This window comes from Penicillium oxalicum, chromosome II (assembly GCF_001723175.1).
Source record: "Penicillium oxalicum strain HP7-1 chromosome II, whole genome shotgun sequence".
Taxonomy (NCBI): Eukaryota; Fungi; Ascomycota; class Eurotiomycetes; order Eurotiales; family Aspergillaceae; genus Penicillium; species Penicillium oxalicum.
The window spans coordinates 2,108,271-2,130,663 of NC_064651.1; the positions used below are offsets into that span (position 1 = coordinate 2,108,271).

The 22,393-nt window shown below is 51.5% G+C and overlaps 7 protein-coding genes across 7 annotated transcripts; 5 read left to right on the forward strand and 2 right to left on the reverse strand.

Moving 5' to 3' along the window:
- Positions 1–135: 135 nt before the first annotated feature.
- Positions 136–1,328, forward strand: POX_b02626 (uncharacterized protein; the record flags this gene model as incomplete). Its single annotated transcript, XM_050111539.1, has 3 exons — positions 136–155; positions 229–659; positions 727–1,328. 3 exons carry the CDS (start codon positions 136–138, stop codon positions 1,326–1,328), a joined length of 1,053 nt encoding a protein of 350 aa, XP_049971885.1.
- Positions 1,329–1,771: 443 nt separating this feature from the next.
- POX_b02627 (40S ribosomal protein S21) lies at positions 1,772–2,350 on the forward strand (the record flags this gene model as incomplete). The annotated part of the gene is made up of 2 exons (XM_050111540.1): positions 1,772–1,803; positions 1,969–2,350. 2 exons carry the CDS (start codon positions 1,772–1,774, stop codon positions 2,348–2,350), a joined length of 414 nt encoding a protein of 137 aa, XP_049971886.1.
- Positions 2,351–3,761: 1,411 nt separating this feature from the next.
- Positions 3,762–5,863, reverse strand: POX_b02628 (Phenylalanine--tRNA ligase alpha subunit; the record flags this gene model as incomplete). The annotated part of the gene is made up of 3 exons (XM_050111541.1): positions 3,762–3,855; positions 3,938–5,606; positions 5,848–5,863. The coding sequence occupies 3 exons, from the start codon at positions 5,861–5,863 to the stop codon at positions 3,762–3,764; spliced, it is 1,779 nt and encodes a 592-aa protein (XP_049971887.1).
- A 1,160-nt stretch (positions 5,864–7,023) lies between these two features.
- Positions 7,024–13,746, forward strand: POX_b02629 (Histidine protein kinase NIK1; the record flags this gene model as incomplete). The annotated part of the gene is made up of 2 exons (XM_050111542.1): positions 7,024–7,330; positions 9,668–13,746. 2 exons carry the CDS (start codon positions 7,024–7,026, stop codon positions 13,744–13,746), a joined length of 4,386 nt encoding a protein of 1,461 aa, XP_049971888.1.
- Positions 13,747–15,110: 1,364 nt separating this feature from the next.
- Positions 15,111–15,761, reverse strand: POX_b02630 (uncharacterized protein; the record flags this gene model as incomplete). The annotated part of the gene is made up of 2 exons (XM_050111543.1): positions 15,111–15,188; positions 15,252–15,761. The coding sequence occupies 2 exons, from the start codon at positions 15,759–15,761 to the stop codon at positions 15,111–15,113; spliced, it is 588 nt and encodes a 195-aa protein (XP_049971889.1).
- Positions 15,762–16,187: 426 nt separating this feature from the next.
- Positions 16,188–17,196, forward strand: POX_b02631 (uncharacterized protein; the record flags this gene model as incomplete). The annotated part of the gene is made up of 3 exons (XM_050111544.1): positions 16,188–16,230; positions 16,340–16,473; positions 17,005–17,196. The coding sequence occupies 3 exons, from the start codon at positions 16,188–16,190 to the stop codon at positions 17,194–17,196; spliced, it is 369 nt and encodes a 122-aa protein (XP_049971890.1).
- A 1,170-nt stretch (positions 17,197–18,366) lies between these two features.
- POX_b02632 (Cyanide hydratase) lies at positions 18,367–19,773 on the forward strand (the record flags this gene model as incomplete). The annotated part of the gene is made up of 5 exons (XM_050111545.1): positions 18,367–18,514; positions 18,580–19,070; positions 19,176–19,388; positions 19,482–19,526; positions 19,600–19,773. The coding sequence occupies 5 exons, from the start codon at positions 18,367–18,369 to the stop codon at positions 19,771–19,773; spliced, it is 1,071 nt and encodes a 356-aa protein (XP_049971891.1).
- Positions 19,774–22,393: the final 2,620 nt, after the last annotated feature.

The window sequence follows — 22,393 nt, forward strand, 5'->3', positions numbered from 1 at the left end:
CTATCGCGAAAGCCCTGGCATCACTATCACCATCAATTCAACTACTCGACGAAAAGAGACGAATCCTCGGGTCTGCCGAAAGCACCTAACATGCCACGGTCAAGTCATCAGGGGGAGGTGAAGAAACAGCCGGCCATGCCTCGGCCCAGTTCCAGGTGAGCTTCTCTTGGACAGATGCACCGCACCATCTCCGAGCTGGCATTTTTCTTGCTCAAAGCTGCTTGCCAGCAAGCGGCCCCGTGGCACTGGAGACTGCAGCCGTGAACAGACCTTGTTGGAGCGCCTGAAGATAACATTTTCAACCAGTGTAATCTTGGTCTCCCCGCAAAATGAGATTTTATTGCTCCATCGAGTCAAAACATCGTCTTCTTTTGCATCGGCCCACGTCTTTCCTGGAGGAAATTTGTCTAGCCAAGACGGCCCATGTCCGCCACCGGAAGACCTCTCCAGACATGAAGACGGCCCTCACTACCGCCGGGCTGCCCTTCGAGAGCTGTTCGAAGAAAGTGGGATTCTGCTTGCGAAAGATCAGAAGTCCGGAAAGATGATCTTTGTCAATCAGGCAACGCGTGAGCAAGGCCGGAAGCTTATTCACCAGGGTAAACTCACTTTCGATGAGTGGTTAGCGCAACAAAGCCCCAATGCTGTGCCCGATACAGGTATGCTTTCCTCATGTGAATCAATCTCCGCTCATTGAGCCCTGCGACTGATGCTCGCATTAAACAGACCAATTGACTCCTTTCACCCGCTGGATCACTCCAAGCGCAAATGCCAAGCGCTACACAACTCAAATGTATCTTTACTTCATGCCATTGCCAGTGAACGTGGACAAGCAAGTACTTGAAGATCTACCAAGAGAAGGCGAACGGGAGGAAATTCAGGTTCCTTCGAGCGACGGTGGAATCGAAGTCACTGAGGCACAGTTCCTCCCAGCTGCAGAATGGCTGCGCCGTGCACAAAATGGGGAGATTATTCTGTTCCCACCGCAATTCCTCCTTTTGCATTTGGTGTCGGGCTTCCTTGATGAGCACCCACGGACAGGCCTCTCCACAGAGGAGATGGAGAATCGGCGAACTAAACTCGTCGAGTTCGTACACTCGGGATCACCTGCTTGGACAGACAAATGCATTTCTCCCAAGATGACCAAGGTCGCCGCAGACGGACGCACTGTTCTCGCTTTGCATGATCCTGGATTTGAACTGAAGGGATCAAATAGGCAGGGTGAGTCGGACTATGTTGTCCTCGTGCGGTTTGTTAAGGGATCCGCGAGGGAGGTAGCGGTCGCCTTGAAAAAGGATGTTCTCCAAGGGGAGCGCAGCAACCTTTAACTTTCTTTTTTTTTTTTTTTTTTTTCTTCTTAGTGATATTGAGGTATGGGCGCCCTCTGGGCTTAGAATTCAGTGTACACTACTACATTCTCGATCTCTGATAAGCAAGCAAACGGTGACCCTCGAGCAATACTATACGACTACACTTGAGTACTGGAGTGATGGAATGGTCGTGCTGCTTTCCACGCGGGCCGCTGCCCTGCTAGTAATTTCGTAGTACCCGCATCCTCCTCGAGAATCTCCCTGAGCGTATTGCCACGGCCATTGATATGGCGGCTAGGTCCAACACGCCCCACTTCTCTTCCGGCCACACCAGCCCTCGACAAATGGTCACATGACCCACACAAATCATTCTAGTCTTTGCAATTACAGGTCACCAAAATTCCCATCCTCTACAACCTCACCGTCGCCCGTCGAAACCCCCCCATACACAATCAGCCAAAATGGAGAACGAGAAGGGAGAGATCGTCGATCTGTATGTGCACTTCCAAAAAAGAGAGAAAAAAATTCCTCCGTCGTGAACACTCCGCCATCTCCTCCTGAGGAAATGGAGCCTACTGTCTCGTTTCGTCGATTGCGCTGGACCTCGCTGCGCAAAGCTACAAACGCCCACGCCAACGTCCGTACGACAGTGCAACAGACGAAATCCATGCACCTCAGAACTCCAATTTCCCACTGCAACGCAGTATATCCATGGAGGCGCATGGCGGAAGTTTTTCGACATTGAGGATTTTCATATCGGATCATTTGAATCAATCACTAATTGCTTCTTCCTCGTCGCCAACAGCTACGTGCCCCGCAAGTGCAGTGCCACCAACCGCATCATCAAGGCCAACGACCACGCTTCCGTTCAGATCTCCGTCGGCAAGGTTGACGAGAACGGCCGCTACACCGGCGAGAACCAGACCTACGCCATGTGCGGCTTCATCCGTGCCCGCGGTGAGAGCGACGACTCCTTCAACCGCCTCGCTCAGCGTGACGGTTACCTCAAGAACGTGTGGACCGCTTCCCGCCAGCGCTAAATTATTTATGCCGCTGGGGATGTGGTTTGCATTAGAGGGTGTTCACGGGTTGATTTGATGTAAGTCAGGCTGGAAAAAAGTTCTCTGGAATGCACAACACCATGAACCGATTCGCTGACGATTGTGGTCTCAATCAGATGGACTGTGACTTATACTGGTCCAGTTTGAGGATTGGTCATGAAAAGAAGGGTGAAGGGGTTACTGACAAGTTCCCTTTGGTCTGGTTCTACCTTCCTTCGAGAAGAGCCCTGTTTTCCTTTACTGTCCTATCTATCGAAATGAAAAAAATGGATTCGACGACTTTTACCGGCATTGTCTGTTCCAACATCGGCATGCCAACCGTTCAAAACCCTTCTCTCTTTGCTCCTTGGATCTATATATCTTTTTTTGGCGTACATCCGGGATCTTTTTCCCTGTCTAATAAAGTCCTCCCATGCGTCTCAGCGGGGACGGGACTACGGGACCAGCACCACAGCAGGCGGGGACACTAAACTCTCTGCTCAATCTGCTCTCCATCCCTCCGCAATATCGTTTCCGGCACATCAAGGCTTCCTCATCCCGGTTCGACGTGGAAACCGGACCGCTTCCCGCGATCTGTGATTCCACCGACTACCTTCCATGGGCGAGGAAGTAGAAAATAGCACATCCAGCCGAATATTGTACTTCCAAAACCCGCCTTCTGAAGAGCCACTGTCGCAGAGTATCATGCGCTGGGGCACAGATACGGGTGGGACATGATGCAAAGCAAGTAAATTCATTTAGATATCGATCCCTCGTTTTCTTTTAAGGATCGTGTCAATTGATGGACAATTTTCTATTCTACAACCTAAGCGCGTCTCATCCCTCTTCCCCCCACTCATCGTGACGTGAACAGTCGACGGTTCTAAAGTGTGCGTTTTCTCTCCTTGCGCAGCTTTGTGCTTTTTGCATTGTGACGAGGTGTAGTACCTGATGAAGTAGCCTTCTAGTATGATGCCGGACCACAGGCTTGACTTATTTGGGCGGATTATTTGAATACTGAACCGTGTCCTTCGGGAAACGGCAGATAGTAGTGATGCAAGGCCGAGGTTGCGATATTTACCAGTAGGTGATGATTGGTAGTATATGCTTGGGAACTTGAAAATCTTTCTAAAGATGATTCCTAGACGCTCGGGAGGCGTTCTATATATCAAATACGATGGCCGTCTTCGTAGCCTCTTGCCTCTTGTTCAACAACGATAGGGTATGACAACGATAGGGTATCTCATCTTTGGTCGTTTTTTTTTGCATGGTCACAAATGTCCAGGAAGTCAAACCCCTTCAGGAGGCGAAGCGCAAGAAGAGGGTCCAAGGCAATGATTTTTTTGGATAATTCTATGGACAAATAATATCGTTCAATTGTTGGATTGGTTGGATGACATGGGTGCTTTTTTTACTCCTTTTCAAGACGGACAGCTGGGTTGGTCTCAATGAAGTTCAAGTCGACCTTGTGTCCAAGCAGCTCACGGATGTTGCTAACGGCATACCTGGGGAAGTTGTCAGAAAATGTGACACGATGCATGACCGGGGGGTAAACCTCGATGGTGAGAGGTACGGGGTTGTACTTACTTGATCATAGTTGGCCGTTCCAGACTCAGTCCCCAACCATAGACTCGCATGTCCTTGGGGATACCCATCGACTCCAACATCTCCGGTCGGAACATACCACTGTTGCCGATTTCTACCCACTTGCCCAAGCCCTCGTGGTAACCGAAAATCTCCATACTGGGCTCAGTGTAGGGGTTGTAGGCGGGCTTGAAGCGCAGCTGGTGGATACCCATCTTGGCGAAGAAAACCTCCATGAAGCCGATCAGACCACCCAGGGTGAGACCGAAATCCGCAATGACACCTTCAATCTGGTGGAACTCTGCCAAATGAGTGGCATCGACGGCCTCGTTTCGGAAGACACGATCGATACTGAAGAAGCGGGCCGGCCGCGGGTTGGCGGCAAGCTTGTGCAGCATGTTCGCCGAGATGGAGGTGGTGTGAGTGCGGAGAACCAGGCGAAGGGACTCGTCAGCGTTCCAGGGGTAGCGGTAGCCAATGGAGCCGAACTTGCCGTGCTCGTGGACTTCGTGCACGTTGTCCCAGTACTTTTGGTAGTCCAGAGGCTTTCCCTCTGTCGCTTGGGAGCCAGGCTGGTTAACTCTGGAGCGGTGCGGGTCGTTTACAGGATCCTCGCGAGGGGGGTCGGCCTTGAGAGGGTCGGCAATGTAGAAGGTATCTTGAAGGTCACGGGCAGGATGTTGTTGGGGCACGAACAAAGCGTCAAAGTTCCAGAAGCCGGTCTCGACGAATCGGTTGGTGGGCATCTCCTCGAATCCCATCTCGAAGAAAATGTTCCGGAACTCCTGGCGCACCTTGTTCAGAGGGTGCAGCGCACCAGCGGGAGTGTTGGCACCTTTGGCATTGAAGTTGTAGGGCTTCAGCTGGACGGTCTTCCACGAGCCATCGGCGAGCATCTCGGGAGTGAGGTCGGTCTCCTCCTTGACGAACTCCCGAGCATACTTGGGGCCCTTGGAGATCTTGTAGGCAATGTCCTTGGTAACGGAGACCAATTTCCTTCGCTTGAGGTCGGCGAGGGCCTTCGCATCACCGAGACCCTTTGTCTTTTGTACGGTGAGCAGCTGCTCACGGGTCTCGTCGACAATTGACTCCTTCACTGCCCGTAGCTTGTCGTTATCCTTCTTGATCCAGCCGCGCTTGAAGGCATTGCCCTGGCCGACCTTGGCGTTATCCTTCCCCACTAGACCAGGCAGATCGCTAATCTTAAGGCCGTCGAGAGCAGCGACGACGGCAGCAAAGACCTTGGCCTCGTGACTGCCATTGGCAGCAATCTCATCACCCTCCGAGGTGAGCACATAAACTTCTTTTTCGAGTGTTTCATATTCGATCATCTGCCGGGAGCCCAGGCGGTCCAGCGCACTTTTGACATTCGATGAGGGGTGGGAGGGGAAAGCCTCGGTGGACAGAATGGGCTCGTTGGACGCGGACAGCGCGTCCAGAACGGGCTTTGTGAGATCGGACGCCATAGCTGCAGCCAGTTCCTGCAGAATATTTCGTAGGCCAAAGGCGTTCTCGTAGGAGGTGAAGGAGGGGGGGGGTATCGATCTTGCGGTGTCGGCCAAAATTCGCGATGACTCTTTCAAATTCCCAGCATTGATTCCGGCGGGGCACTGCGACCATTTCTGCCATTCAACCCCGCCATGCTTTTTTGGCGCCCGCAATCGCTGGGACGCTGCCTTTCAGATCAGACATACGTGAGTTGCGTTCCCGTTGCTCTGATCACGCTGCTTCTTGTCGAATGGAGATGTGGCATCAGGTTCTCAATCTTAAAGGGAAGGTATATTGCGCGATACAATATAGAAGGTTCGTATCATCTTTAGAATTTCGAATCCAATATTAGCTGTCACAGTATCGTTGCCGCTTCCTTGGATGGAGCTACTCCACCGGTGTTTGATAAATATGTCTCTACTAACCTGGTAGGTCCGTCATGGAGGAAGGGTCTTGGATTCCACGTGCTCCCGTCTGATGAATAGACTCAGTGGTCTCTTAGTAGTCCCGTGCTAACCAACAACAACATTGAGGTACCCTCCAGCTCATTTATCAGGTACCTACCTGCCACCAGGTGAATTGGGGCCAGCCTTCCGCTCTGCGGGCACTCTGCTTGAATCCATCTCACTTTGACATCAAGTTCAAAGGTGGGCACCCAGTGACTCCATGTGAGAGAGGGATGATCGGTCGCCTGCAAAGACCATACCCTAGCATCTCCAGCCGTCCCTCCAAAATCGTAGGTATATATCCATTCAGATAGGTATCGGGCTGAGGGCCAGAAAACATTCGGTTTCCACTGATCAGTGGAATGCGTGACTTGCATCGAGACATATGGCATTCATGCTCCTCTGATACGAAAGTCTGCAGTCCTCGGTGGAATTTAGATCTACCATTCACCATTTACACCTTTGTTCTTCTGGAATCCAACCTGTAACAGTCAAAAAAAGGGTTAATCCTGGAACTGTATTGCCGGTGGAAATCAAATTCTGCGGGGCACTTGACAAGTGAGCCAACTGGCGGATAAGTCGGTTGACGGACTATATGCATGAGTAACGCGGCACGGACCATTGCTGTTGCTTGGAAGGTCCTCGGTTGATTCCAATCTCTTAGTCAAAACGATTTTCGTCTGCTCTGGATGGGCCAAGATCAGACCCCGATGCCGTGCTCAATCAATCCGTGGCGATCAGAAAAAAAACGTATATGTACATTTCATTGGCTGGACCAGCCCCGACAAGTGAGAACATCGCCCTCCCGGTCGATAGGATTTGGTGCACGCCCGCTACTTCAAGCTCATTCGTCCAGAAATACATCTGGATTGCCGGTTGGACTGCACTCACCGCACAGTCACCCCATGACAAACAAGAAGATTGACCACCAGGGAGAGAGAGAAGGGGAAGAGAGGGGGTGTCGGGGATCCTTCACAGATATTATCCGATGGAGGGTGGCTCCTGCCCCATTTAGAAACGATGTGAAGATTTGATCAATCCGAGTCGGTCGGACTTTCCAACCTGTTTGAGGAAAGTTCAAATCATAGTGGGGCACATGGTTGAGAGCTGGAAGGAGAATTGTAAACCTCGATACTGGTGGGAGACTGATGGTGCATGACCGTCTCCAATTCTATCGGCATCACGATACTGCCGCCGTTGCATTCATCATTTTTTCCGGGTCGGGCGTTTCTCGGTGTGAGGAATCGCTGGGACCAGGGCGAGGGAGAGGCTCAGGAACGGGCTCAGCCACAGATCTCGGATGTGCCCTTAGAGATTGCATCTCCTGAGCCGAAGGTGGTCTTCCCGGGTTTAGCACTGATCAGTGGCGATCGCCCGCCGCCAGGGCAGTGTCAGATGGCCGTCGAGGAGGACTCGGGATTCAAATCAGACAGCACCATGGTCCATCATCCTGTGTATACTTGTTAGTCATTTTGCCATATAGCGGAACACTGTACACTTGTACAGTGCCTCCTGTGCAGTGCACAATGTACACCATCGATGCCTCCCAAGTGTTCTGCTCAGTTTTCCCGGGTTGGAATTGTACAGTACAGTACACATCTGGAGTGGGGCTCTAGACGAACTACGGTATTCCCGAGACAACGAACCTTTTGCCTTGAAGTCTGACTGGCTCGGAAGAAGGTTCGACAACTGGATCTTCTCCACTTGGCACCGTTCGGCGGCCACAGGACCGTTTGGCCTGGCGCCTATCGGTCTACTTTGTCGTGTCTTTAGTCTGCATTCACCCTTGGACTCGGCCTGTAGGTAAGCCGAGCAGAGGGCTCTGCCCCCCCCCTGCGTGAGTGTTTGGTGTTCAATCTTCACGATTCAGTGTCAGTGACCAGCTGTTCACTCTCCACTGCCTAGTGTGCGTAGGGGCCCGGGGAGAAAGAAAGAAGCGAGTCGCACTCAATAATCAGTGGATGCTCCCGTGTTCGGTGGGACCCCCAAGAGGTTTCCTTTTTTCTTTTCTTTTTCTACTCTCTGCGCTTTCAATTTAGAACATTTTCGAGCAGGGTGCCCGACCAAAAAGGTGAGACTTGACACTGGTGGGTAGAGGGGGGAGCTCACCGCGATGGCAGATCAGCAGGAGCCTCTTTGAGGAATGCGTTCGCAAGGCTCGTCTCAACGTCTAGGGTGCCCAACTCTTATAATCAGACAGGCAATGGCATGCAGCAGCAGATGCGTTTCTTGGGTCCAAAGCACCCGTCCGGCGTATCTTCAGATTTGAGCCTTTCTCGGTCGGCCGGTGCTAGAGATAAAAGTCGGCCTTGAACGTCCTGAGGTGGTGACTCTGGTCAAATCCCGTGATGGCCATTGTTTCGTAAATCGTCTCCGGTGTGATATTCTGATCCCGGTGCAGGAAGGTCACATTGCAAAGATGCTCGATGGGTAGCATGTGTATACTCTCACTTCGACCTCCTTTTGCCAACACTCCAGGTCTCCTCGTGAGGCCCCGACACCGACTAGCTAGATTTCTATGATTAGAAAACACCCCGGTGTGTAATTGATTGAGACTTTTATTCGGGGAAAACCGAGCGCCGGTCTTTGTAGGGTTGACCCAAGTGGTCGCTGTGCTCAGTTTAGTGCCCATGGAGCTGACCCTCCGACCTCCTCTTCCCAATCAAATAGAATCAACCTGTCCACAACCATACTCCTCTCCACTTCATCCACAAATCTGTGCCGCAGATTCTCTCAGCAGCCAGCAACACCGTCTCCCCTTTGGAAATCCTCAGCTGATTCCCTCCTCGAGCAGAGAAGGGACGACAGAGACAGAGAAGAAAAAAAAATAGAAATAATATTCGGATCGCCTGCTGCTGACTCCTCCACGCCGACGATCATCCTCCCTTTCCCCTGAAAAAAAAAACCCATCTCCGTTGGAACCAAAACCACACACAGGTGCTGTTTGCTTCAGAGTGTCCATCTTCCTCGCACACGCATCCCCTTCTCCTCCCATTACAGTTTTTAGTTTTTATTTGGTAAATCTTCTCCTCCCCCGCCCGCAGATCTGACCGCGACACAGCATGATTCTCGGTAGTCTTGCACGGTGCAAAGTGCAAGGTCAAGAACCGCGCTGCTGACATAACCTCCTACTTAGGCTCGGTCCCTGCCCGTATCTGGAGGAGTGTACCCGAGCGCGTGGACGGTTGTCCTCCCCTCCCCTTTGAAACCCCCCCGAATAGCCTAAGCATTCCGGCGACCGTGAACCCACGATTTTGCTGGGTTTTCTGTGGGAAAAATCGTGGGAGCAGTTTAGGATCTTTCATCTGGTTCCTTCTTTCGAATCGACCTGCTCCGGAAGACCACTCCATGTCGCTATAACCCCCCCATTTGCTTGATTTATCGTCCCAGGAAACCGTCCCTGTAAGTGATGCTTATCCTAACTCCGCTTTTCGCGTCACACCGTTCCAACACCTCTGGTCTCTGTCGAAAGGAGCAAAAAAGCCCCCTCGACCCGGACTGGCACCGTTCTCATCTCTTCCTCTCTTTCTCGCCTCCCTTTCCTGTCCCTGTCTGTCTCGTTCGGCCTCTTCCTTTCTCTCTCTCATCCGCACCTTGAATGGGATCCGGGGAAGAGTGGCTCAGAGCGCGATTCTCCGCCACGAGTCCTTGCCAGAATTCGTGTACAAGACGGTTAGAAACATAAGCCCTAAAACTCAGATCTGGCGGGGATTGTCTCTTCGAATACGATCGTCATTGTTCCCATCACCATCGCGGCATACTTTCCGTTTCTGAATCGTGGACTGATCGAATCTCCTAGGGCACAATGGCTGGCGCGGACGAGACTCTCGTGGCCGCGACGGCAGTCCTGCAGGCGCTCGCTCGAGACGAGGTAGCCACTGGCTCGGCGTCCCCCCCTTTGATTTCGAATTCCCAGCGACCAACGGTGCCAAAACCTCCAAATTACCCGGTGAACCTAGCCCGGCAAAGGTCGCATTCGAAGCCGAGTTGGAGGCCTTGGTGCGCCGCGTGCACCATTTGGAATTCCAAGCTGTCAGTCATCACAAACTCCCTGACAATGCCCAGCAGACCACCCTGTCTGCTTTCGGATACCACCAGAAGGACCCTGATTTCTTGTGGACCTTTGGGCTCGATCGCTTGTCGTCCGGTCAAGGTTCTGACTCTTCTTATTGCCTTACACAGCAGCAAAGCCTGAATCAACCCGGTCGGCGACAGCAGACCCCATCGGGAAATGACCTCAAATCCCACCCGCCGCGACAAGCCCCCTCATCAGGTGACCTCAACGACGATGAGACCGACGAGGAAGATGAGACCGGCGCCACCCGTCTGGTTCGCGAAGAAGACATCAGCATCCTCCGCAATCACGTGCAGAAACAGGCCGAAGAGATCAGCTTCCAGAAAGATATCATAGCGCAGGTTCGGGATGAGTTGCAGAAGCAGGAAGAGCACACCCGCCGAGCGCTCACCAAGGTGGAGAATGAGGATGTCGTCTTGCTGGAACGAGAGCTTCGCAAGCATCAGCAGGCGAACGAAGCGTTCCAAAAGGCCTTGCGAGAGATCGGCGGCATCATCACTCAAGTCGCCAATGGTGATCTCTCCATGAAGGTCCAGATTCACCCCTTGGAGATGGACCCGGAAATCGCTACATTCAAACGCACGATCAATACTATGATGGACCAGCTTCAGGTCTTCGGAAGTGAAGTCTCTCGCGTCGCCCGTGAAGTCGGCACCGAGGGAATACTCGGTGGTCAAGCGCAGATCACCGGGGTACACGGTATTTGGAAAGAACTTACGGAAAACGTCAACATCATGGCCAAGAACCTCACGGATCAGGTGCGAGAAATCGCGGCGGTCACGACCGCGGTCGCTCACGGTGACCTGAGCCAAAAGATTGAGAGTCGTGCCCAGGGTGAGATTTTGGAATTACAACAAACGATCAATACTATGGTGGACCAGCTACGAACCTTTGCGACGGAAGTCACACGAGTCGCCCGCGACGTCGGTACAGAAGGTGTTCTCGGCGGACAAGCACAAATCGAAGGGGTACAAGGAATGTGGAACGAGCTCACAGTCAACGTAAATGCCATGGCCAACAATCTGACGACACAAGTACGAGATATCGCGACGGTCACCAAGGCCGTCGCGAAGGGTGACCTCACGCAGAAGGTGCAAGCCAACTGTCGAGGAGAAATCGCTGAGCTGAAAAATATTATCAATTCCATGGTCGATCAGCTGCGCCAGTTTGCACAGGAAGTCACCAAGATCGCCAAGGAGGTCGGTACCGACGGTGTGCTGGGTGGACAGGCTACCGTCAATGACGTGGAAGGTACCTGGAAGGACCTCACGGAAAACGTGAACCGGATGGCCAATAATCTGACCACTCAGGTCCGTGAGATTGCGGATGTCACCACGGCCGTCGCCAAGGGTGACCTGACGAAAAAGGTCACTGCCAACGTGCAGGGTGAGATACTCGATCTGAAGAGCACCATTAACGGCATGGTGGACCGGCTGAATACCTTTGCCTTTGAGGTCAGCAAAGTCGCCCGCGAGGTCGGCACCGATGGTACCCTCGGTGGCCAGGCCAAGGTTGATAATGTGGAGGGCAAATGGAAAGATCTCACCGATAATGTCAACACGATGGCCCAGAATCTCACTTCACAAGTGCGAAGTATATCAGACGTGACCCAAGCCATCGCCAAGGGTGATCTAAGCAAGAAGATCGAAGTTCACGCCCAGGGAGAAATATTAACCCTCAAAGTAACCATCAATCACATGGTGGGTCGACTTGCCAAGTTCGCAACCGAACTGAAAAAGGTCGCTCGCGATGTGGGAGTCGATGGAAAGATGGGTGGTCAAGCCAACGTGGAGGGCATCGCGGGAACCTGGAAGGAGATCACCGAGGATGTGAATACCATGGCCGAGAATCTCACGTCCCAGGTGCGCGCCTTTGGTGAAATCACAGATGCCGCCACCGACGGTGACTTCACCAAGCTCATCACGGTGAATGCATCGGGCGAAATGGACGAGCTTAAGCGCAAGATCAATAAGATGGTTTCCAATCTGCGAGACAGTATTCAGCGCAACACCGCGGCCAGGGAGGCTGCCGAGCTCGCCAATCGCACCAAATCCGAGTTCCTGGCAAACATGTCGCACGAGATTCGAACACCGATGAACGGCATCATTGGCATGACCCAGCTCACCCTCGACACCGACGATCTCAAGCCTTATACGCGCGAGATGCTGAATGTGGTGCACAACTTGGCAAACAGTCTGCTCACCATTATTGACGATATACTCGATATTTCGAAGATTGAAGCCAACCGTATGGTCATTGAAAGCATCCCTTTCACCGTCCGAGGCACAGTCTTCAACGCGCTCAAGACGTTAGCTGTCAAGGCCAACGAGAAGTTCCTCAGCTTAACCTATCAAGTCGACAATACGGTTCCTGACTATGTGATCGGCGACCCATTCCGTCTACGCCAAATCATTCTCAACTTGGTCGGCAATGCCATCAAATTCACGGAACACGGAGAGGTCAAGCTTACGATTCGGAAGTCCGACCGCGAGCAATGCACGACCAACGAGTACGCCTTTGAGTTCTCAGTCTCCGATACTGGTATCGGAATTGAGGAGGACAAACTAGACCTCATCTTTGATACCTTCCAGCAGGCCGATGGAAGCACCACTCGCAGGTTCGGTGGTACGGGCCTCGGTCTATCCATCTCCAAACGCCTGGTGAATCTCATGGGCGGTGATGTTTGGGTGACGTCGGAATACGGACACGGCAGCACTTTCCACTTTACCTGCGTGGTGAAGCTCGCTGATCAATCCTTGAACGTCATTGCCTCTCAACTCCTGCCATACCGCAACCATCGTGTGCTCTTCATTGACAAGGGCCACAATGGTGCTCAAGCTGCCAATGTCATGAAGATGCTCAAGCAGATTGAGTTGGAGCCATTGGTTGTGCGCAACGAGGAGCATGTTCCTCCCCCTGAAATTCAGGATCCTTCTGGGAAAGAATCGGGCCACGCCTACGATGTCATCATTGTAGACTCCGTGGATACCGCCCGAGTCTTGCGAACCTTTGACGAATTCAAGTATATTCCCATCGTGTTGGTCTGTCCTCTCGTCTGTGTCAGCCTGAAATCCGCCTTGGATCTGGGAATCAGCTCTTATATGACCACCCCCTGCCAGCCCATCGACATGGGTAACGGTATGCTCCCAGCATTGGAGGGGCGATCTACTCCCATCACGACGGACAACTCCCGCTCCTTTGACATTCTCTTGGCCGAGGACAATGATGTCAACCAGCAGCTAGCGGTCAAGATACTCCAACGGCACAATCACAATGTGTTTGTGGTGGGCAACGGCCTCGAAGCCGTCGAGGCTGTGAAGAAGCGACGCTACGACGTCATTCTTATGGACGTGCAGATGCCCGTCATGGGTGGGTTCGAAGCCACAGGCAAGATCCGAGAGTACGAGCGAGAGAGTGGTCTGCAGCGCACTCCAATCATCGCCCTCACAGCCCACGCTATGCTGGGTGACCGTGAGAAGTGTATCCAAGCGCAGATGGACGAATACTTGTCCAAACCATTGAAGCAAAACCAAATGATGCAGACCATTCTCAAATGCGCCACCCTTGGCGGATCTTTGCTCGAGAAGAGCAAAGAGTCCCGTATCTCCAGCAGCGGGGAGATGCACCCTATCCATTCGTCTTCGGTTCCCGAGAATCAGCAGAGTGCGCGGCCCGGTTTGGTTGAGACTCGGGCCACATCCAGCACAGGGCCTCCAACGCGAGGCACCCGCGCTGAACCCGAAGATCAAGAAATGGCTGATGACATTGATCGGACGTTGCTGCTACGATCCAACAGTACCTGAATTCTATTGCATAACTTTTTTTTGCGCTCGATTTCTTCTTTCCGCTGCCGCGCGAGATGTTTGCCCAGATGGCACTGGCGTGGCCTGTTGATACCCTGTCCATATGAGATGTCTGAAAGCTGCTTTTATTTCCATTTTCTTCTTCCCTTTTCATCTTCCATCCAATTTTATCCTTATCTTTGTTCCAAGATGGCATATTTTCATCCCCACCAGTAGGGCTTTTTGGGCTGAGTATATATTCTTTCTAGAGGGAGTGATCTATATTGATCATCTGGGTTATGAACGACAGAAAGGATGCAGCCCTACGGCCAAACTGATGGGCGTCGGTGTGGTGACTGCCACTATATGACTGCCTGCTTTTGCTCCTACGCCTCGCTTCGAGGTTGATGACTAGACCTCTATGGCTTTTCTGGTACGACACGTGGACGTTGTGGAACCCTTTTTGAATGTATGGCAATTTGGCATGGTCTACAGTCATGTCTGAACGTAGCTATTTCTGTCCCTTCTCCGGAATATTCTGAGTTTCTACCAACGAGGCAAATTTGCCGTGAACACCACCCAGTATGGAGCCACGAAGCAAAGACTGTAGGTTGGCAATCCTCGATGAAATCCAGCAGTCCTTCGCCATGACGAGGCTTTGGATATAAGGGTGCGCTTGATGAGCACCGTTTGACCAGCTCCCCCAAGACGGAACATATTGAAGTGGGATGACCAGCAATCCAGAAACTGAGGTCACTCAGCAAAGCCGCCCTGAGCTCCTTGTGCCCCCAAGGCGCTCACGCTAACGAGAGTATTAATATTCCGCCGCAAAGAGAAGTCAAGTTGAGCGATGGACCCACTGTTGGAACTTGATGAATACTCAAGTGGAAGCTGCTTTTGAGAATCGACCTCTTTTTCAAGAAAGCCGTGATTCCAGCTCAGTGTCGCCTATCCAACGTAATCATCGCAAATGTTCCGCGTGCCCATCCCGGTCCGTTAGTAGAATGGACCTTCCTCGATATTACAATTGACATCATTGCCTACCTTTACATTTTCTGCTTTCTTCAAGAAACAAGCTAAACCCACTACTAGCTCGCTCATCAATCTCTATCAATCAGAGCAATTTCTCGTATTTCCTTATTCATCCAAACACATTAAGTTTTCCCGTGTAGCAAGTATGATTGGGACCTTCTAAGACGCAGCAAGTGAAGAAGATTCAAAGTTTTGAAACAAAAAAAACCAAATTATCCATGGTCAAAGGCAAACCCACCCCACGAATCGGAAAACACATCAGATTCCGTTGCACCCCTGACTGGCAATTGCAATTTGGGACCAAGAAATCATCGAGTCGTCAACGTGTCAACACCACCAGCCGATCAGTATTGTCAGATTACTCGGTAATTCTGTCCCACAAGCGACCTCTCATCAGAATGGGATGATTTGTCGTCGGAATCGTCGAGGATCTATTTGTGTCCGTTAATTATCTGAGTCTTATCCTGTCTTCCTTCTCCTCCCTCCTCCCTCACTCGGAGTGATAAGGAATCCTTACCAGGGAAAAAGGGCCGAGTGGTTTTTGTCTCCATTGTACTCTCATGTCTGGTTGTCGTGGTCTCTCGAGACATGGACATTGTCGGGGTACCGTTCGTAGGTCGAGTCCGTGTAGTAGGGCTACTGCTCGTTCCAGGACCCAAGGGTGTCGAACTACCCGGTCGTGCACTGGAACTGGGAGTCGGAATGGCCGAGCTAGGGCGTGTAGCTGTTGGAGTTGTGACGCATTCTGTCACGGTGCGAGTGAGGACCTCGGATGAAACTTGAGTTATGGTGACCGTGGCCGTGGTGGTCACGGTGGTGGCTGTGGCACTTGGTGGACAAGCAGCGCACAGGGCGGTAGCGATCTCGCAAAGGGCTGTTGGAAGCGAGGAGTTGACTGGAGACGACGACGAGCTACTGCGTTTGACGAGATTTTGATTTTGGCCTTGAACGGGAGAGGCTGCGAGGAAGATGAAGGAGATGGTCAACCACTTCCAGAGAGACATGATGGGAAACCTCAAACCAGAAAGACGATCGAAGAGGGAAAAAACAGAAGACTAGTCTCGTTTGAGTTTCTGCAATTGTGTAGGACGTTGTGTAGGCTCGGAAACGGTGGGGTTTTTCGATAGGATGGGCTTCTCGAATTATTTGAAGTGGCGTGCAAGTATCAAAAGTATCAGCTGAGGAGAAGTAAAGGTCGCCCTGGATAAAATGCCAATGGGATAAGTTGTTGAGAGTCGAGAGATACTCTGTAAGTAGCACAGCTTGGAGTGCCATTGGTAAAAGGCCTCGAGAACGCAATGATTCATCATCTTCCATTCAAAGGTCTGGTCTGTAGGTAAAGGAGACACGAGCTGTGGCCCGCTCTAGAACACAGAGGGCAGAGCTCATCGAACCTCATGGTGATACTTACTAGATTTCAATGACACCTAATGCCACCGCCCAAGACTCTCCAAGACATGGAAGCTCCTCAGAGTATTGATATTTTCCGGCCATGCTATACGTGGCTGGAACCGTGAAATACTGGTCCTTTCCAACTGGGAGGGTTTCCGTAGTTGAACCAGAGCTCACACTCGACTCTCAGAGACTCTCGACGGTGTCGTCTTCCACGGAAATCGAATTCAATTTGTGAACCGGCCACTCCCGTCCACGGTCGACAAGCTTAACATGACCCTGGATATCAGCTCAAGAAATGGTTTCTGGAAATACCTACTCGTAGTGAGTACTCTTGATCACTGTACGTGCATCGATGAGAGTCGTCATATGTTGAGCGGACCGTCCGACTTTCAGAGCCCAAGTTGCGGTATGCGTTGATCAAGCTCTGGCCTTTTGCTTTGCTACCCTTTTTACTTTATGCATGGGGTCCTCTGAGGATGAGAGATGATGCCATGGATGCGTCTCTGCTTCTCGTACTACCTCTAGTACTCTGATTCTCTCGAATCTCTTGTAGCACTCCGCCCTCACACTAACGCTCAAGATGAAGCTTACTGCCTACAACCACAACTGAAACGCCTTTCCAATATTTCTCCCCTGAGCTACAGAGCCCCAACACTCAATCACAGGTCCATTTGACAACTTGAACTTGAACTTTCTTTTTGGCTCAATCTCATGAGACAGATCGGAATGCTGAGGCTTTCTTGTCCAAGGTCAAGTACTGCCGGCCGTCAAATAAACCACAGTCGTTGATCTGTCTGACAACTCAAAACCACATCGAGTTTCCAAGTCCCTCCAGCTAACAGAAAAGAACAGACCAAATCTCCTTCCTGCGCCTCAGTTCTTACCAACATCTTCAATGTTCAAATATTCGGACCGAAGACACACTCAGACCGAGCTCACAAATTTTCGCCAACTGAGGGCGCTCGTCATCTCCAAGTCAACTGCAGACACACACAATTTGTGTCACCTGCGCAGCAGGCGAACGTACCCAGCGGATGCCAATGAGAAGAATTCCAATCAGTCTCACTTACTTCCCCTCTCGATCTGCAAATGCCAGATGACGAGGCCACGCACGTGGCCCGGATCTCACTGCGGAGACGGTTTGATTATTCAACCGGCGTAAAGCTGAATATCAATCAACAGTCGGCCGGTCCACTTTGGTACCTTTTCTCGACGCAGTGTAACCTCAACGCCCGAGTCGTTGCGGGGGAGGAAGTTCTACGCAGCCATTTGTTTTCAGGAAGTTCAGTTTCAAGGTATGCTGATTCCAGAATTGGCATACTACGATCTCTATTTTTATGTCTTTTTCTTTCTTTTTTTCTTTCTTTCTAAACAGCTATTGTCAAGCGTTCATGGTCTCTATCTCTCTCTCTGTGCGTGCCTTCTCTTCTCCATGCTCCCGAGGATATTTCTGTCTCCAGTGCAACTTTGTCAGCAGGGAACGGTGTTTGGTCCCGGGATTTGCGCGTTCGGTCGGACAGACTCACCAGGCTGATTCACAGAGCTGTGAGCTTGTAGGGATTTGCAAGACTACTCGAGAAGGGCTGGATTAGCCCACTCCTCTCTGGCAATTGAGGGAGAGCTACGCCCGTGTGGGTGGTGCAGGTACTACCCCCCCGGGATCTGATCTTCTAAACGCCAAGACGCCATTATCACGATGTTGGTCATCTCGCGGGAATAGCACCAAATGTCGTACGATCAAACTCGGACATATTGTTCCGGGATATCCACAGATCCCGACAAGAGCCCGAGAGATCTGCTGTGTATCAACTTTTCCATCACCGTGAAGAACCTTCCCGTTGAGTGGAGATGGCGTGATGACATGCCCAGGCAGACCCCGGCTGTCAGTCCTTGGAGGATTTTGAATCGGTGTTGAATAATCTCTCTTCCATCACTCGAAGAGTTGTGGACCTGACAGTGCAAAGCAAACCCCGAGTCACGATTTCTCTGCGTGGTATGACGACCACCTGTCTGCGCTAGAACTGCATGAAAATGCCGAAAGGCAGTGATCCTATTCATGTTACAAAGTGAGGGAGCTGGAATAGCATGGAGAGCTTCTCATGCGCCGGTATATAAGGGTTGCTTGTCCCCAGCAATGAAATAGTATCCCAGAATCAACACACTCAATCATCTCTTTTTACAACAACCATCGCGGATCCCCCGATAACTCTCCAGATGGCTCCCGTTCTCAAGAAGTACAAGGCTGCCGCTGTGAACGCCGAGCCTGGTTGGTTCAACCTTGAGGAATCCGTCCGCCGAACGATTCACTGGATTGACGAGGCCGGCAAGGCAGGATGCAAGTTCATCGCATTCCCGGAGCTGTGTAAGTCTTGACACCATCCCCTTCAGAGATCTTTTGGACTCGAGAGCAATGGCTGATTCAAGTAGGGATTCCCGGTTACCCTTACTGGATGTGGAAGGTCAACTACCAAGAGAGTCTGCCACTGCTCAAGAAGTATCGCGAGAACAGCCTTCCCTCCAACTCGGATGAGATGCGCCGTATCCGTGAAGCCGCGCGAAAGAATAAGATCTTCGTCTCTCTCGGATACTCCGAGGTTGATCTGGCCAGCTTGTACACCACCCAGATTATGATCAACCCGGCTGGAGAGATTATCAATCACCGCCGCAAGATCCGAGCCACCCACGTCGAGCGACTCGTCTTCGGCGACGGAACCGGCGACACTACCGAGTCGGTGATGGATACTGAAATCGGTCGTATCGGCCACTTGAACTGCTGGGAGAACATGAACCCCTTCCTAAAGGCCTATGCCGCCTCACTAGGAGAACAGGTCCACGTCGCTGCTTGGCCTCTGTACCCCGGCAAAGAGACGCTGAAGTATCCTGACCCGTACACTAACGTTGCCGAAGCCAATGCGGATGTGAGTGACAAGGGAATTCTCTTCCTCCTTTTTTTTTAAAAAAAAAGAGAAAAAGAAGAACCTCTCTGATACCACCGTATGAACGACTGACGAAATCACTCTTAGCTCGTGACCCCTGCATATGCCATCGAGACGGGCACTTTCACCCTCGCCCCCTGGCAGACAATCACGGCAGAAGGCATCAAACTCAACACGCCTCCTGGAAAGGAACTCGAAGATCCCAACATCTACAACGGCCACGGTCGAATCTTTGGACCCGACGGCCAGAACCTGGTTCCCCACCCGGACAAAGATTTCCAGGGTCTTCTATTTGTAGACGTACGTGGTTTTCGCTTCATCTAGATCTACGCCTGCACCAGGACTCTCACTCCCATTCCCATCAAGAGCCCAGACTGACTCGGAGCACAATAGATCGATCTCGATGAGATTCATCTCACCAAGTCCCTAGCCGACTTTGTAAGTTCTTCCAACCGGAGCGCCTACGCACACCCTCTCGTCTCCCAAGGCTTTCGTTAACCAGCTCGTTCAGGGGGGACATTACATGAGACCAGACCTGATTCGGTTGCTGGTGGACACCAACCGCAAGGATCTGATTGTCCATGAAGATCGAGTCAATGGGGGAGTGGTGTATCAGAGAACCGTGGACCGTGTCGGTCTCTCGACGCCCTTGGACAGTCCAGTCGGAGAGTCGACTACCGAGTAAGCGGGAGATTGTTTGCCTATCGTTCATTGCTCGGTGGAACTTTTTTTTTTTTTAAAAAAAAAGAAAAATCCTCGTAAAACGAAACATCTCCTCTCACTTTGGCTTGATGTTGCTTTTAGATGGAAATTGAAAATTGAACCTAGATTTGTCTATCGTGACACGAGAACTCTTCGGTCAATCAGAGGAGTAAGAACGGCTTCGATGAAATTATGGTAGAGATCAGCCAGGGATCATTAAATGTGACTGCGGTGCTTCACTATCTGGGCTCGGGTTGGATCATCCAGTCAATTGATAAATGACCTATTCATCTGGGCGATTTGGAAGAGGAAGAGATACGTTTTCGACTTGGAGTCACCCCTCCATTCAAGGCCCTGGGGGTCCGGACCAGGTATACTTTGCTTTGGACGTTGTGAAAGCAACAGGACTGATCGTGTGAGTACGCGCTTGAGGCAGGGTAACATTATACCATTTGTTTGAGGTGAGTTGTGGAATTCTATCGGGGGTTTCAAGACCACGTTTTTGATCTGTTTTGATAAGTAGATGATGCAGAGAGCCAGACCCTGTGAGCGCGATGCAGACCATGTACTACTCGAGAGCACGAGGCGGTCGATGCAAGGGGTGACTATCAACAGCCCTATGGAGATTGACTGACGCCACCCGTTGCTTTGCCGAGCTCAAATGGCTGTTGCCTTGCATTCACGTAGTACGGAGATTGGAATCCACTGCAACGGGCAAGATACTGCTCAAAAGAGCTCTCCATAATAGACATGGACGTAGATAGTCTGAGGTCTTGAACCCCTGATGAATTTAATGCTCTCTCCAGTCGAATCAACATCTTTGTGTGAAAATGCGGAATACCGATGACTCAGGTACGATTCCTTCATGGCTGTCGAGAAACTACAAGGACCCACAGAGACGTATCCAGAGATCTTAGAGACTGTGTCACAATTTTTGTTCTGATCTGAACGGATTGAATCCAATCCCTTGCAGGGCAGCCGGAGTAGCTGTGAAGTTGCTCATTGAGGAACAGGCGGTATCTTCACGAAGACAGGAAAAACGACCGATCCTAACCTGTTCCTCTCGGCTGGCGGTGGAGATTTTATGGGGCTCCTTGCGCTCCATGTCAAGGTTGAATGATTCGGCACTCGCATTCCAGCACGGACAGACCCATCGAGATAAAACACGACCACACCTGGTCCCTTTTACTCCAAGGGGGATTCAACCCCATCGTTCCTTTACGGGGTTGAGTGAACATGGGGAAGACCCGGCACCCATTTGAGCAGTGACCGTTGCGCAATCAGTCCTGTTCAGATTGATCAACCCGGCCGAAGTTCCCCCGTCAACACTTGGGGCTGCGAGCCGGTCGAATCACCATAGGTGATCATCAGCACTAAAAGCAGTCAGCCTGGAGCGGCTCGCGTGCCCTCTTGCCGAGGGACGTGTCTGGGGGATGCTCTCGGACCCCTCCGTGTCCACCCGACCAAAAGAAAGAAAGAAAAAAAAGGATGAGAAAAAAACGTTCCAGAGGGCTGGTGGACTAGCCACGTCCAGAAAATTCTTTACTAACCGCGCCATCTATTGTCATGGAACAGATCCGTGGTCAGAAGTGGCTGGGGGAACAATGGTTCAAGCCAAGTAATTTGTTGTGATCGTTGCGGTGGGCAACTTGTGACGTCTCTGTTCTGTTCAGCCTTCAATCCTTGGGACCCTCACCTTCGATGCAGGGCGGCAAGATCCCAATGGTTGCGAGTCCGATGTTCCGAGACTCCAGCCTGGTAATTCATTGGGCGGTAGTAAGCGAGGCGCACATCTCCACTTGCGAAACTTGGCCGAATCGCCGGAAGCGGGAAGTTTGCGCCACCGGGTCAGCCCGAAACAAAAAGTGAATCTGTTGTGTCCTCAGATTCTTGTCTCACATGTCTGGGTCATGCGTATTTGGATGGATGATAGAGGTCCAGGGTGTATGTCCGATGCCCGTTGTACCGTAGGTGTGAGAATCTCGACCGGCTGGACGGAGTGAGGAGAGGAAAGAAGTCGGAGGCTGAAAGGGGAGGAGATGACGTCGGCGTCGGGAGGCGTGGAGATCCGCCCGTGCTTGGTGGAGTGGCGTAATTAAGATACAGATGGAAACGTGATGCGGAGCTCATACAATACAATACCGTCATCGGTGATGTATCCACGCGAAGCCGCTTTTTCAGCCTATACTGAGACGAACAATGCTCGGTGCAGCAAGGATCGCCATTGAATGAAGAGAATAAAATACACCGACATCACTGAAAGAAAAAAAAAGTCCTCGGTACAGCCCACGTTCCTGCCCGATCAGGTGATGCCCCAATAAGGTGGACTCCCCGGGCATCCTACAGTCGTAGACGACCGCTGGACATGTATATGCATGTAATGATGCTACAGTCCAGTTGAAGGGTGTCAGTCGGTGGTGCATCCGCTTTCCATTCTTGAAGCCTTTTTTGGAATGCACCACCAGACAGGCAGGCATTCTCACTCGTAGACTTTGCGTATACATATCTTTTTCCATTTTTCCATAGATGTGAAAGGTAGAGAGATGAATACCCCTTGTCCATGCACGGTGAATCCTCTCGAGTTCGGTTTCAAGAGGACTTTT